The following is a 14,642-nucleotide window of genomic DNA, read 5'->3' as shown; positions in this document are numbered from 1 at the left end:
TGCGCCAGTCATCTATTACACCCGCATAACCATTTCCCGGCTCTAGTCACGTTGTTCAGAAAACCAAAGAACAAGGAGGTAGCAAGTGAGCTGGGACAAAGACCGAGGCACTCACGTTCTCTGGAGGCTGCTGGTCATCGCCCGGGGGAGTCTCAGGTCGACCGTCTCCGTTAGTTTTGCGGTTTTCCTTACTTGCTGCAGCTGCTCCAGGGCTCTTCTTCTGCTGATACTCCTTCAGCTGTGAAAAATAATAATAATCTGAAATCCAAACAGAACATGCCTTCTGTGAGAATGATGTCAACCCCCCAGCCCCAGCTCCACTGGGTAAAAAGACCAAGTGTAAGGACAAGAGAAACGCTCTTCAATGAGTTTGTCGCCCGGGGGGCAAGAAAAATAAAAATCAAAACACGTCCAAAAAAAAGGCTAAAGTAAGATCTAATGTGATGCGTTTACGACAAGAGGCTCAGAGCTGCAAACGGTCAACTTTTGTACACAGCTAAGAGTTGCTGGGAAACGACTTGACACTCCATCCTGCAACTAAAAGGAGATGAAAAGAAGTATCTTGGGGTGGGGTTTTTTTAGGGTTCTAACTAAGAGCATTGAGGAAAAACGAGTAAAGGGCAATGAAATCTGAATGTTAAGTGAAACATCAGCACCTGACAGTAAGATCTCCCACTCTGTGAAAGACTTTGAGAAGGAAAATTGCAGTCCTTACAGACAAATGCCATGTTAATACAAGCAGCGTAGTCACTGTGAACTAAGGGGAGAAGCAACCTACAACTCATTTTTCAATCACACCCACTTCACCCCGGAAAAGCTAGTCGGATAAGCCGTTCGCTTGAATTCGGCGAGGTCTTCCGAGCCGAATCGTTTGTGCTCCAGCAGGGTGAAGCCCCCAGGCAAGCGAGCCCCAGGCAGTTCGGTCAACCGCCCGCTTCCCCAGCCCGCAGCCCGCCCTCCGGCCCCCCGCCGGGCCGGGCCGGGCCGGGCCGCGCCGCGCCTCGGCCTCCAGGTGGGGAAAGAAGGACCCGTTATTGGCAGAATTCCAAAATGGAAGCCCGAACCGCTCCAGGACACTTTCCCCTCCCCAGGACTTTCACATACGCCGCCGACGCCGCGGCCGGGGAAATAAGTAACATGAGACCAAAAACCCCCAAAAAAGGGTGTGGGGGAGGCCAGGGGGAGGGAAAACCGCCAAACCGAACCCGGCGGACCCACGGCACCGCCGGCCCGGCCCGCCCCGGCCCCCGCCGCCCCTCACCTTCTCCCTGCCCGCCGCCAGCCCGCTCCGCCTGCTGCCGTCCGCCACGGCCGCCCCGCGCCTGCGCCGCCTTGGCTTCGCCCACCACCGGCGGCAGCAGCCAGGGCCCGCCCAGCCTGCGCTGCCGTCCTGGAGGCCCGGCCCATCGCCGTGCCGCGACGTGCCCGGCCCATCGCCGGGCCCCGCCTCATGGCCGGGCTCCACCGGCTCCGGCACGGCGCCGGGCTGCGGCTCGTGGCCGGGCTCCACCGCCTCGGGCTCGCGGCCGGGCTCCATCGCCTCGAGGTTGCCGGGCCCGGTAGCTCTGCTTTTACTGCAGGGACTGGAGGAGCCGGTGCCACCTTGCAGTGCCTGCTCCCCGTGTTGAGAGCCCGCACCGCCCGCTGCTCGGGTGACAGCCGGCACTGCCCGCTGCTCGGGTGACACCTGACTGGCCCGTCGTGCCCCACCCAAACCTCACCTGCAGCTTCACAGGAGACAGTTTGTTCCCCAGCGCTGACGGCACAGTGGGCCCTGTCGCTGGGAAACTCCACTTCCCAGCGTGCCCCGCGGCGCGCCCGCGCCTGCCGCTCCCGGCCGGCCCCGCGCGCACCCGGCCGGCCCGGCGGGCGGCGGCAGCCCTGGCCGAGCGGGTCCCGCCGAGCGCGGGTCGCAGCGCGCCCGCCCCGCCGCGGCCCGGGCCCGGGCGGTAGGAGCCGGGTCCCCGCGTTACAGATTTGCTAACGGTTAGATTTAACTAACCTTATTTGATTTTATAAAATCATTTCCACAGAACTATAGAGGAATAAGAAATATATTTCAGTGGAACTAGCAGTTGCACAACAAAAGCTGCTATGGAATCCTCCGTACAGCCCTGTACCAAGGCCAAGGACTGAGAGCAACCGAATGAAACAACTCGTAGCTACCTGCCAAGAAATCGTGAACTTTAATAATAGCGGTATAAAGAAATGGTATGGAATGGGGACAATCAGTTACGGGTAAATATATTTACGCAAAGAATGTCGGTCTAGTAATCAGGTCATGGAACCATAGTTTGAAAGAAATGATTAATGAAAGAGCTAGCGAAAGAAGGAGTCCGTTTCTCTAACTTTCTCTGACAAGGGGCCTGTTTATAAGTTATCTAGAGGGAGCGAGTAAAAGAAACAAGCCGAAGGACCAGATGGTCGACAGGGACATCCATTAGCTCGGGCCGATGAGAACACTGCAGACTTGCAAGACCATCACATACCAGGCAAAAGGTGAAAAGTACCCCGTGAGGAAGACCTACGGCCTTCCTCCCAGAGACCACTGCCCACGTCCCGCAGACCCCTGCCCACAATTCTTGGAAGGATTTGCGCAGGCGCGAAGGACTGAGAAGCTGATTAACATACGAAGCGAGAGTCTGTTAATGATTTTGGGGAAATAGTATGTTCATGCATGAATACTTACTGCAGATGCATGACTCAGTCCTGGATGAGGTGTACGGTGTCGAAGCTCGGTGTGCGTTGATCGGGAGAGGACTCACTCACGCACCCGGCCGTCCATAAAGAAGTGTCTGCTTCTCTCCCTCACATCGGTGTCGGGAAGTTTTTCATTCCGAGATTTCGGTACCCCCCGCTGCCCCGCCCCCACCGCGGGCCGTGCCTGCGCTGAGGCGGCGCGGCCCGGCCCCTGACGCGGCGCCCCCCTGCTCTGCCAGGGCCTCCGGTGGCGGCCGGCGGAGCGGCGCGGCCGGCTGCAGGTCCGCGGTGAGGCCCTGCGCGGGCTGGGGGGAGCGGGCCCTGCTCCAGGGCTGCCCCGGCCGCCGTCTATGGCCCGGCACGGCAGGGCCCGGCACGGCACGGGGTGTGTTTTCTTGGGGGGGAGCTGCCGGCCTCGCCCCCCGGCGCTGCCTCGTCCTGGCAGCGCCTCTGAACACCGAAATTGTGGGGGTTACGGTCTTATTGTCACCTGACGCTGTAAATCTACAAAACGCCGTAGAATATGATGGGGGGCGGGGCAACGTTACAGAAACCCATCAGTCTTTTACCTGAGCTTCCCCCCTCCCTGCCCAGGAGACACGGTGTTTTTTCCTTTCCTTTTTTTCCTCCTCTTTTCTCCATTTCTGATTAGCGCCCCCCAGCACCGCAGCATCTTCCCCTGGGCTGAGGTAGCGTGAAATGTCTCCTGTGCTCTACAGATGCCCCGTCCCGCGTCCTGCCAGCCTAACGGAACGAGCCAAGAAGCCCTGCAGTATGAAATCGAAGAGCTGAAACAGAAAGACCTTGCTCTAGACCAGGAAACTGCACAATTATTGTCCGAGTACGCCCTTGGCGAGCTCAGTGGCCGCTGTGATGCCTCAATTATTTTTGTTTCAAAAAACCCCAGTGGTCTAGGGCTTAGAGCTAAAAGCCGTCCTCTTACGCCACCGTTTTTATCGTGGCGCTGTGCAACGTTGATTACAGCGTTGTCTTGATTTATGGGACCCGTTAAGAGAGAACTCTTTCCACTTTATTTGGTAAAGCAAACCCAGGTTTTACTAGGAGCTCGGATAGGAGGATTTTAACTTTACCCCAGGTGTTGCTGAGGCAATTACCTGTAAACTGGGAATGAACGGTTTTAACCGTCGTGATGCTATGACACATCATGCTACCAGAAGGCCTTGCTCATGTGAGAATTAAAATGGAGATTGTGGCTTGTATGACCTGCCCGGTTTAGCCCCGGATGAAACGGTTTCCTTGTTTCTTCCATCCTGATCAAGGGTTTATTTATTTCCTGTCTGAAGCAAGTGGGTTAAACGTTTGTGTTCAAGAAGCAGAGGTGTTTCCCAGGCAAGCGAAGGGCCTGGAAAGAGACGGGTGCCGCTTACAAGGTAGCGCAACTGCTTTAACTGTGGTTTCTTATGACCTACTGTGGCAGCTGCTTATTAGCAGCTCTTTTGAGGTAAAGTTGCTGCTTGGTTTTTAAAGAGAGGGTATCTCTGTGGGTTATTTGTTGCAAAGGAGTGTTATTTTCTAAGGTCACGTGTAGTACAGAGAATGGAAACGGCAGAGCAACAAAGGCTGTTCCCAAAGCTTTTTTGCTTTACCACCACGCATTTTTTTTTTCACTAGCTACAGATTAGAGATACAGATACAAAGTGAATTCACCACAGCCTATTCCTGTTTCTACTTGATTCTGAGAATTCAGGTGGGTTGGGGTTTTTTTGTAAGTCGATGTGGCAAAAAAAAACCCCACTCAAAATGAGGGTCTACTCATTTGTAGCTTTCGTGTTTATGACTTGCAGCAACTGTACTTGCTGCCTTCGGATTCTGCTTTAGATAGTGCCAGGCTTGAGCGTCTCAAATCTCCTTGCTGTGCTGGGTCAGTAGGGGCAACACTCGCTGCGCGGCATTTTTGACCTTTTCTGCTTTTATTGCTACAGAGGCTACAGCCTGGAGGAATTGGAGCAGCACATTTCTCTGCTCGCTCCATGAGTACAATGATATTAAAGATGCTGGACAGATGCTGCTGGGCAAACGGGGTAAGGAAGGGGAAAACTGTTGATGAACAACTCAGTCAATGTTTTCGTGTAGGCAGAGAGAGAGAAGGTACTACGCCACGAAGGCAGAGCTTGTTTTAAAGATTCTTGAATTCTAGGGCTTTCATTGCCCAGCCACTTGTGCAGGCACAAACACTTCTGTCGTTATTTTCGCAGGATGTGTTTAGAACCGAACATGCGAAAGAATTGTCATTTACTGCTGTTTTAGTCTGTGTTATGTACTGCCAAAATTTGTTCAGTCTTACCAATTTTTGTCAGTTTTGCTCTTCATATACTTTAAAAGAGTGTTGAGACAAGCAGAGAGCACAGCTGCAAAACCTTAGGTTGGTTCCTTAGCTATGGGAGGTTCTGTGAGATAGTTAGGGGCTACTGGGAGGAAAACACAACTTTTCTGACTCGTCTGATACTTCTGTAATGAAAATAGCGGTCTTTCTTTTCCAGCTGTTATCTGAGGGGTTACTACAAAGCAGCTCTACCCTGAATACATCCGATCTGGAGCTTAGCTCCAGTTCTGGAGCTTAGGTTCCAGTATTGAACCTGAAGATTGCCCCGCCCTGCAAAGCTGACACTTACTGGGCCGTGACGGTTTGGTGTGGTATTGGTTCAGAACTGACAGAAGGTGGCCTCAGACGCGTGTGTGTGGAATTGCAACAGCGCGTGCATGAACAGCCTTATTTCCGAGCAGCTTTACAACGTGAAAGCTGTTGAATCTGTCAGCTGTGTCCTGCTTGTGGGAAAGGGATGTAGGACTTTGGATAATTTTGTCTCCTGTCTGATGGGACAGTATTTTATTTTTTTTTCCGTTTGTTGGAAAGGCCGTAATTCAGGTTGATGTGAAGACTCTTCCCGTGGAGACCTTGCTTCTCTCCAGCATCCAGGGGCTGTTTGGTTACTGAATAATAGAGGAAGCGAGGGCATGCAAACGTGCAATGTCATAGCTGCTTTGAAAGAAAAGAAAAAACCCTCGGAAGCAGCAAGGGAAGAAGGCTGAATTTGTGGTGGCTTGGGGGTTGGTTTTGTTTTATGATCACCTCTGGGTGAGTCTGGGTATTCTGCATTTTTGTACTTAACTGCTCTGGTATCTAGAGGTTCTGTATCATTTCTGTGGTAAATGGCAAAATGTGAAGTTGTATTGAACTGTCCTGTCTGAATAAAGCAGCTGTCACATTTCTCAGTAATCCACTTATTTAAGAGCCTATAAACCAGTGCGTGAACCTGGGAGCAAATTCTTAACCTCTGTTCTGAGACAACTGTAACATCTATTACTCAGATGTTTTCTGAGGACTCTTAATGGTGACGGTGTGGCAGCGCTACCCAGTAATGGGTAGGTGCCGAATTACCTTTACTGCTACAGAGGCTACAGCCTGGAGGAATTGGAGCGGCACATTTTGTTTTTGCGGCTAAAAAAGGAACAGTCAAAAGTAAGGAAGAAGCGAGTGGTGCGGCAGAGCGGTAATAAGGGGAGCAGCAGCGATGATGAAAATGATATCGGCAGACGCGTTACAGAGGGCTGGAGGAGAGTGCACTTGGAAAGTATGAAAGAGGGAGCGCACGCGTTTCCCGTGATATTACAAGATAGGCACCCGGGCCAATATCAGGCATTTCACTGGGAAATGATTAAGGAACTACGGAAAACTGTCACGCGAAATGCACTATATTCTCCTTTTACACAAACTTGGTTAGAGAATGTGATGATGGGTCCGCAGCTAGTGACTCTGCTAGAATGGATCCGTGACAAAGTGCTGGACTTTCCACCTGATGGCACTTTGCAAATTCCTGCCTGGCAAGCGGTCGGCAGGCGATTGTATGATGCTGCCGTGGAGGGGGACTCCGTGGCAGGAATGTGTTTAGCGCCTTGGTGGCAAATTCTGACTCCTCTTCCGCCAAGTGTGGGCTGATTCTACTAACGGCGCTAAACCAGGGGAGGCTGTAAATCCCGCCGACAGCGCGGCTCTTCTCAACACACCGTCAGCGATGGCGACTCCGTCCACACCTCCTGTGCCGCCAAAGCTCCTGTCACTGATTGCAGCGACCCTCACAGCACAGGACCGAGCGCGGGAACAGGACAACTCGGACAATGATTCCATTGACACTGATAAACCTTTTGACCCAGGTCCTATAGACCCGGAAGAGGAGCTAGACCTTTTTCCTCCTCCCCCTGATGCACTGGCTGTATGTTCGGGGAGGGTGAAAGGGGGTCTGAGGGATCGGTGGCAGCAATGCAAGCGGGAAGCGCTTAAGCGAGGGCATTTGGGAGCCGCCATGGCACGTTCAGTATTTTGTCAGCCAAATCAACCTGCAGAGTGGCAGCCTGTGCAATACGAGGCTGTTAAAGGGTTAAGCAAAGCCGTGCGGGAAGGGGGGATTCATAGTCCTTTTGCTGTGTCCCTTCTTGAAGTGATGGCAGAGCCTTATCCACTCACACCACGTGATTATTGGAAGTCATTGCTTTGTGTGGTACGAACTCCGACGCAGTGCATGATGTGGTTATCTGATTTTTGCGAGCTATGTGTAGTGGCCTCGATTGAAAAGCTTAATCGGGGAATTGCTGTGAACTGTGAGCCGCTGGCTGGAGAAAATAATTGTGCCGTCCGATCCTGTGACTCAGGCAAGGTATCCCAGGGACGGCTATTTGCAGATGGAGGAGATGGCTATGAAGGCAGTCCGGGCAGGGGGATACGGGAGTCTGGGCGAGCCTCTAGTGCGTCCTTCGCCACAGTCTTGCAGGCTCCTAGAGAGTCATAGACTAACTTTATTGATCGGCTTCAGAATATTTTGCAACAACAAGTCGAGCAGGAGGAAGCTCAAGGGTTGCTTTTAAAACAACTAGCTGTGATAATGCCAATGAGAATTGCAAACGGGCATCGCAGCCCCTGCACAGTCGCAACCCCAACATGTGTCAAATGGTTATAACCCAGAACTCACAGCAGACTGTAACTCTCAGGTTGAGTTCTGGAATGCAGCGTAACACATTTTTGCTTCTCTAATCTCTTCTGTAAGAACAGTGCACGCTCTTCACGTGCTTCGTAAATAAGGCTGCTAGCTTGCTAAAGAAAGTAATACTACAATACTATTTCTTTCTTTTTTTTCCCTGGCTTACTATTATTAACAGGTGTCGATTCTGTCCGTCGTATGTTGCTACAGAACCGAGTTGCTATTGATCTTTATTATTAGTGCAGGGACAAGGGTGTGAAGACTTTGATAGGATGTGTTACGTCAGTCTGAGTGACCGCTCTGAATCAATCCACAAAAGCATACAAAACTTAAACCAAAGACCTGCAGCAGAGCCAGGGGTGGGAGGCCTTTGGTCTCTTCTCACGGCTGGGAAACTTTGGGCCGTGGATCAAAAGTAGTCCAGGATTTATTATAATCGCCTTAACCCCCGTATTGATGTTTGCCTTCTGTCTCCCACGCCTTTTTGTCCTGTACTCAGCGTTTAGCTGATTGTGACATAAATCAGGTCACGGGCACCCAGCTACACACAACCTTTGCCTTGTCGCAATTCACAAGCAAAAAAGAGGAGGATAGAGAATGTCTGAAGAGATATACAGGAGAGGAAAATGGGGAATGGCTGACCTAACAAGAGATGAGAGAACAGCTAGGTATTGTGAAAGAAAGGAGGAAAGACGAACACGGTTATCTAGTGACAAATAGGTGTCTGCACGCGTGTAGCAGTACATAGCTATGTAACTGCGTGAATGAGCTCTGCCCTGAGCCTGGTGGTACGTGCAGCTGCGGTTTGTGTCCGGGCTCAGAGATGTCGATACGGGCTTCTCTGTTACGGTCAAGTGTCTCTGGTTGCATTAAAAAAAAAAAAAAAAAAAAAAAAAAAAAAAAAAAGAAAAAAAAAAGGTGACTTTAATAAGACTGCAACCTAATCGAATTCCAAGAAACGTGAGATAAGATGAACTTCTGAATTTTGTTCATAAGTTGTAATGGAGTGCTACCTATATATGAATGCTAGAACATAACTCTGTTTCAGTGTGACCAGAATTTAGCATGCAACTGCATCAGCATATTGACAGAATACCTTTTGAGTTATTTCTTTTTTTTCATAACCTCTAAACTGGGAACAGCTCAAGGTGAAAAGAGACTGTTCAAATCCTCAGCTGTTGCCTCAGAAGGAATAACGTGTTCTTTGTGTACAGGTGAATTTAACACAGCTGACAATTTGTTTTGGGTTAGAAGTCAAGTATCCGTCACACCTTCATCCCCACCACCACAACCTTTAAGGTCGGTGGGAAAAGCATTCTGTACTCCGTTGCAGCGGTGAAGCTTCAGTTGAGCTGCAGTAGTTTGCGTACTTAACTGCAACTCCTTTGGTGAAAATGAAGTTGTCGTACAAGTTAGACTTTAACTCGAGTAACATACCATTTGATACCTTGTAAGCGAGAAAGATTGTGTCCTGACAGCATGCTCTTTCCCACACTTGTGCCTAGAGTGATACTTGAAATCAGTTTGCGTGTTAAGTTTAAACCTAATCACACAGATATCTCAAAGTCCACAAAGATACATCACTGCTTAGGGTATTCTTGCAGTATAGCAGGTGCAAAACCCCTTCCAAAGTAACGATCTAGTGAAGTGTTTTCTTTCAGGAACACCATTTTCTCACTTCTCATAGGTTATACACCATACAACACAATATCTCTCCCTCAAGTCTCTTGTGGCTAAACTGCATTCTGCAAATTTGTGTTAGAAATAGATGCTTGCATTTTCACCTGGTGAAGTTCCCTAAGCTAAAGGATTGTGACCTAGGCATTGCTACGAAGCTCAAAGATCGTGACAACAGCGATGGAGAAGAGTGATTTAACATGTAGTTGATTTATGGTTCATACAGGACTATATCACACTACAAAACCGGTATGAATTCAGAGTTGTGGATGTACTGCATGTTCAGGTAATAGTTTATCTACATTTTTTTTTTTTTTTAAAAAGGTGCCTAAGCTATAAATACCGTATACTACTATCTTTCCCTATTTTTGCAAGCATTTTTTTATTTCCCTGTTTGTGTATAGTTTTATCTATCTATCTCTATGTAAACAACCAACACAAAGCAACCAGAACATTTTGAGAAACTTTTATAGTTAACTTCTGCATTTAATTCCAGTAACAATCTAGAGGTGTCCATTCAGCTGTTTGTTTAGTTCCAAGTCTTCACTCTATGCTTTCAGGTTCTTTGAAAAGCAGCAGTAACAGTTGAGCGGTTATTTAAAGTAAAACTTTGCTCTACACAATTTCCACTTCCATGCCTTAGAATGGAGGCACAGCGGAACACTCGCCCAAGGGCAAGATTTCAAGAGCTTTTAAGTAGGTTTTATCTTTTCACGTTAGCATAGAAAATGTTCCTTAACAGCTTATATATAGAATTTACAAGTTAAACACAATTTCTCATGCTCACTTATTTGATTAGAAGTTCCTGAAAAATATTTTCATAAAACTTCCATAGCTTATTGCACGTTCTTATAAATAATCATAAACCTGTATGTTGACCTCTGCATGAAATGCACCGATAACAAGTTTAACATTTTGTGAACCCGACTGAAATGTACAAACGTACACATAAAATAAGGCCAAAATTGGTAATTAAGTAGTGAGAAAGAAAACAAAAGTAAAAGGGATGACAACTGTAGGACAAGGCCTCAAGGACAAGAGTCCAAGTACTGATAGCCTGATGAATAGAGACTTGTTAGAACTTGTAGGGCACAAGCCCTGGGAACAAAGGAACAAGGTAACTGCGGACCCCTGAGCCGTTACAGTTGAGGAGGCAACCAGACCGACAGAGAAACAAGTAGCCAGATAAGGGAACGGATAGCGCCGATATGTAACGTTGTTAATCAAGAAAGCTGCGTAGAAAGAAACTCCCTAACTTTGGAATAGAAACTGTTGCTATGGCAAGGTAAACTAATAAGTTCCTATTGTTCTAACGGTGTGCCTTAAATACCAACCAATCAGTGTTTTTTACGCTTAAGATTTAACCAATCAGTGTGTAATATGTAGAAGGTAGAAACGTCTATAATTGTAAGAAAATCACTAATAAATGGACAACTTGCTTGCATCAAGCTGCGTCCCGTCTCTTCATTCGCCGCAGACAACTCCATAACATGGTAAAGCAACCTTTTACAAAATAAAAACCAACAAAGAAACAAAACCAAAAACCACAAACAGGGGTGAATTGTAGAGAACAGAGACAGTGGGTTGTTTTGACATTGGTAATGTGCAGCTGAGAACCTGCAGCAAAGAGTCAAATAACTTTGAGGGAGCACGAGAAGAAACCAGCATGAGACACAAAGAAAGGAGGGATGTGATCTCACCTGTGGAAGGCAAGTGACCAGCAGAGAGTAGCCTGTCGCAGCACTCTCCAAAGGAGCCAGCTGCAACCAGGTCTTTTACCATCACACTCTCCAGGGCAGTCCCTCTGCTGCCTTCTAGTCTCGCCTCATCCAGGGCACGCTCACCCTCTCTGCTTCTTCCTCGGCTGCCCAACTGCTTCACAGAACCAGCCACAGCTGCACCTTGTCTACACCAGCCAACCCACCGCCCCTGAAGCCAGCCCACAGCTGTCTGTTATCAATGCTCATTAACCCAGCTTCGTTCCTCTGCAGTAGCCTATAGTGCACAGCGCTAAGGAATGTGTTGTATGAACCTTCCGGGCCGTTCCGCGTCGATTCACAGTCAGTTACAAAAATTGAAGGACATGTCACAGGGCTTACGGCATGAACTTTTGGGAGATGGGTTGCGGAATCTTTTCAAGTCTCGGGGAACCACCAGACGGTTGCAGGAGTTTACAACACGCGGAGGAATATTGTTATTGCTAATTGTAGTTATACTGACCATTATTCCCTGTATGCTGAACTGTACAAGACCCATGATTCAAAAGTAGTTTAACCTCTAATGTTGTTTCTGCTCAAAATAAAGACGGGGGAAGTGTAGAGAGCTTTATGGCCAGTGCTGGAGGCCACGATGCCTGTGAAGGGCCTTGAAGGCTAAAGAAGAGAGAAAGTACGATAAGGTTGGCTGAACGCCTGGAAGGAAGACGGGATATGAAGCAAGGCCAGGGCGGATGCGCGATGCCACATCTCGGCGGCTGGCTGAGAACATGAAACCCACAGAGATAAGAAAGAAGAGAGAAAAAAAGGCAAGAAGTTCAGTGCATTTGCAGCTTAGTAATTAACCAATTATATGTAGCCAAGACGTGTGTGAACAGTATTGATTAACCAATGATAATTTAGTATGGGGCGTGTGAACAGCAAACGAGGATATTATAAGCGTGGGTTCTGGACTAATAAAAGGTCTTCTGGTTGAACTCGGGAGTCCACGTCATCGTCTCCTCAGGCAATGTGCTCCTCCTCCTCGTCTGCCATTGCATGGACCTGCAAGGCCACACCATAAAAGTTAAAACAACGTTCATGGTGCATTCACTCCTGCCTGTGTTTGTCTAGAGCAGCTGTGACGCTGCCCCTGGTGTTACCTGCTCAGAGAACTGCTGCACCTACTGCTGCCACATTCTCCGCACCTCCTTCCGTTTCTCTGCATACTGATGTCTTTCTGCCTGGAGCCGGGGAACTGACCCTGAGAGCTGTTCAAAACAAAACAAAACACAAAGAAAATCATATTGGCTAAATACATTTGGCAGTGACTGCTTCAGGGATAAAGCCTGAAGAAACCAGTGTTAACGCAAAGCTCAGGCTGCATTCTTCTGCCACACAAGTTTCTTTACAGACATGAAGACCTGGATGTCATTTCGTACAAGTCCTGAGCAACCCGGGTTTCCAGGCCTGCCCTTCTCCTCCAGTGCCACCTGCAACTGCTGCTTTGCATCCAGACTCCCTGCCTGATTTGACAACTGCCAAGAAAAATCAAAAAGTCATGGCAAAACGTTAACACGCCACTTCTGCATAGCCTTTCCCCTGATAGCAACCTGCCACATGATCCATGTTGCAACCTTAAAGTGCTCCAACTCACGGTGATGTTCAATTAAAAAAAAAAAAGAGGAGGGGGGAAGGAGATTAAAATCAAAAAGCTTAGATTTTAGCCCTGTAAAACAGGCTGAGCTAGACAGCTCCTCCCTACCAATTTTGTATTTACTATCTGTTAGATTAAAACCTATTTTCTTAATCTAAAAATCTGGCTCAGAAACTCTGTGCATTTCCAGAGTCTGTATTACACAGCCAGATCAGATGGTATAAAAACCTGTGATTTTAAAAGTTGTCAAACACATCAGGAATTTAAAGCCAATGTCTGGAGCATGTCAGCTGGCACACAGTACTTTTCCCAGAAGAGGAGCAGCTGCCTTTATTTCAAGGGTAACTTAAGCCACTGACTGGGGAGGAAAAAAAAACCAGACCCAAAAACAAACAAAAGAGCAGTTTCTTCCCTCACAGGCTCAGGTTCACACCGGCTTGCTCTCTGAACTGCTAACAGCTGGCTTCCTGAAGTCCCTTCCTAACTGGCTGCTTCTCTTAACTTTCCCCAGCTGACCTTCAAGTTACCATTGTCCAATTCACCTTCTGCAAGGGTGGGTACAAACACCACCCCTATTCAACTGGCTTCTCAGTGAGACCACGAGACAGCTGCGTAACCAAAATGCCAAACAGATACAAAGCAGGAAAAGTCTTCGTATTGTCACGCGCTGTATGTTCAGTCACCCTCTCATATTGTAGAACATTCTTTTCGCAGACCAGCGTCACAACAGCTTTCAGCCTCCTGCTCCAGCTCCTTCAAACAGACCTTCTGTTCCTCAGAGGCCTCGCTGAAGGCCTTTGACCAAGAGGATGCCTTGATGGGGTTTTGTGCCTTCCTTTCAGAACAAGAGTTAAGCCTTGCCCCCACTCTCAGAAGCACAGTCTTACAACGGTCAGTGTGATCTACCCTCACAGCCTGGAAGCAGTATGGGCACCTGTTGGATCCTCCGTTCAGCCATTTCCAGTTTCTGATGCAAATCGTCCATACACAAATCCTTAGCTGAGATCTTGGAAGACAGGAAGTCAATCTCTTCTGACAGCTCTAAATTCTCCTGCTTCACTTCCTCACTACTTTTGCTGAAACAAACCAAAATTAAAGCAGCATCACTGTATGTACTATGGGTCCGGGCAAGTACATGTCATAAATTTACAATCCAGCTAGTCTTAACACTTAGAATCACAGAAACATCACATCCAGTCACGTTTTTTAAGCTGAATATCCAACCTCCCAAGTCACCACCTGTGGTGCATGCCCCTTGTGATGTGTTGTGGCTCTACCGGGAAGAGCAGTGTTACTCTGCAGTAACAAGCAGCAGATGGACTTACCTTTGTTTGTACAGCTCCTCTTTCAGGTCTTCTACCTCCTTCATTAACTGTTTGTTATGCTGGAGAAAAAAGAAATGAATGATTCAGCTGCAGACTTCAGCAAAATACTTCACCTTTAGCACATCAGCTGAACTGGAAAGCATCAGAACTTTGGCAAAATCCTTCAGGACAGGTTGCTTAGAACCTCCTGAATTTGCCAGGAATAAATCTGCTCAGCCTTTTCAAACGCGATGCTACTAACTGAACGTGAGGTCCTTTCTGCAGACTTCTGGATGAATATCAATACTGAAGTGTCTGCCTGATGGAGACCCTCCTGAGACAAGGTCTCGGTGGCGCTTCTGTTGCGTGGAGCTGGCAAGACTAATGAAGTAAGGTGCCGGATCTGAAGACAGCAACTGCACCACATGATTAGTGGTCACAGAAACCTGAATGAAGTTTGCCTTGACCATGGAGAACACAGGGCTTTACAAGGTTAATTAACAATTCAGAATGTTCATTTCTGCCTCTTCTCCGAGCAGGGACTACAGACTTTGCATTAGTGTACTGACAAGCAAATAGCCAAAGGCAGAGCTGCTGGTGAAGCATAAGCAGAGGT

At 48.2% G+C, this 14,642-nt stretch overlaps 1 protein-coding gene and 2 long non-coding RNA genes across 3 annotated transcripts in view; 1 reads left to right on the top strand and 2 right to left on the bottom strand.

Moving 5' to 3' along the window:
* The window catches only part of LOC308069076 (golgin subfamily A member 2-like), a 37,386-nt gene extending 23,220 nt beyond the window's left edge, over positions 1-14,166 (bottom strand). Inside the window, exon 1 of the mRNA XM_080400822.1 lies at positions 14,048-14,166. Coding sequence (XP_080256948.1) covers positions 14,048-14,091 — 44 coding nt within the window. The 5' untranslated portion in view covers positions 14,092-14,166. The remainder of the gene's footprint in view (positions 1-14,047) is intronic.
* LOC308069079 lies at positions 3,326-5,934 on the top strand. The gene is made up of 2 exons (XR_013930275.1): positions 3,326-3,541; positions 4,644-5,934. It is a non-coding gene; the product is annotated as an uncharacterized lncRNA (long non-coding RNA).
* Positions 5,547-12,895, bottom strand: LOC308069085. Its single transcript, XR_013930281.1, has 2 exons — positions 12,229-12,895; positions 5,547-12,130 (listed from the first exon to the last, which is right to left on the bottom strand). It is a non-coding gene; the product is annotated as an uncharacterized lncRNA (long non-coding RNA).
* Positions 14,167-14,642: the final 476 nt, after the last annotated feature.

Source organism: Falco punctatus, assembly GCF_963210335.1.
Source record: "Falco punctatus genome assembly, chromosome: 9".
Taxonomy (NCBI): Eukaryota; Metazoa; Chordata; class Aves; order Falconiformes; family Falconidae; genus Falco; species Falco punctatus.
The sequence above is the reverse complement of the archived record's forward strand: the minus strand, read 5'-3'. Positions and strand labels throughout refer to the sequence as shown.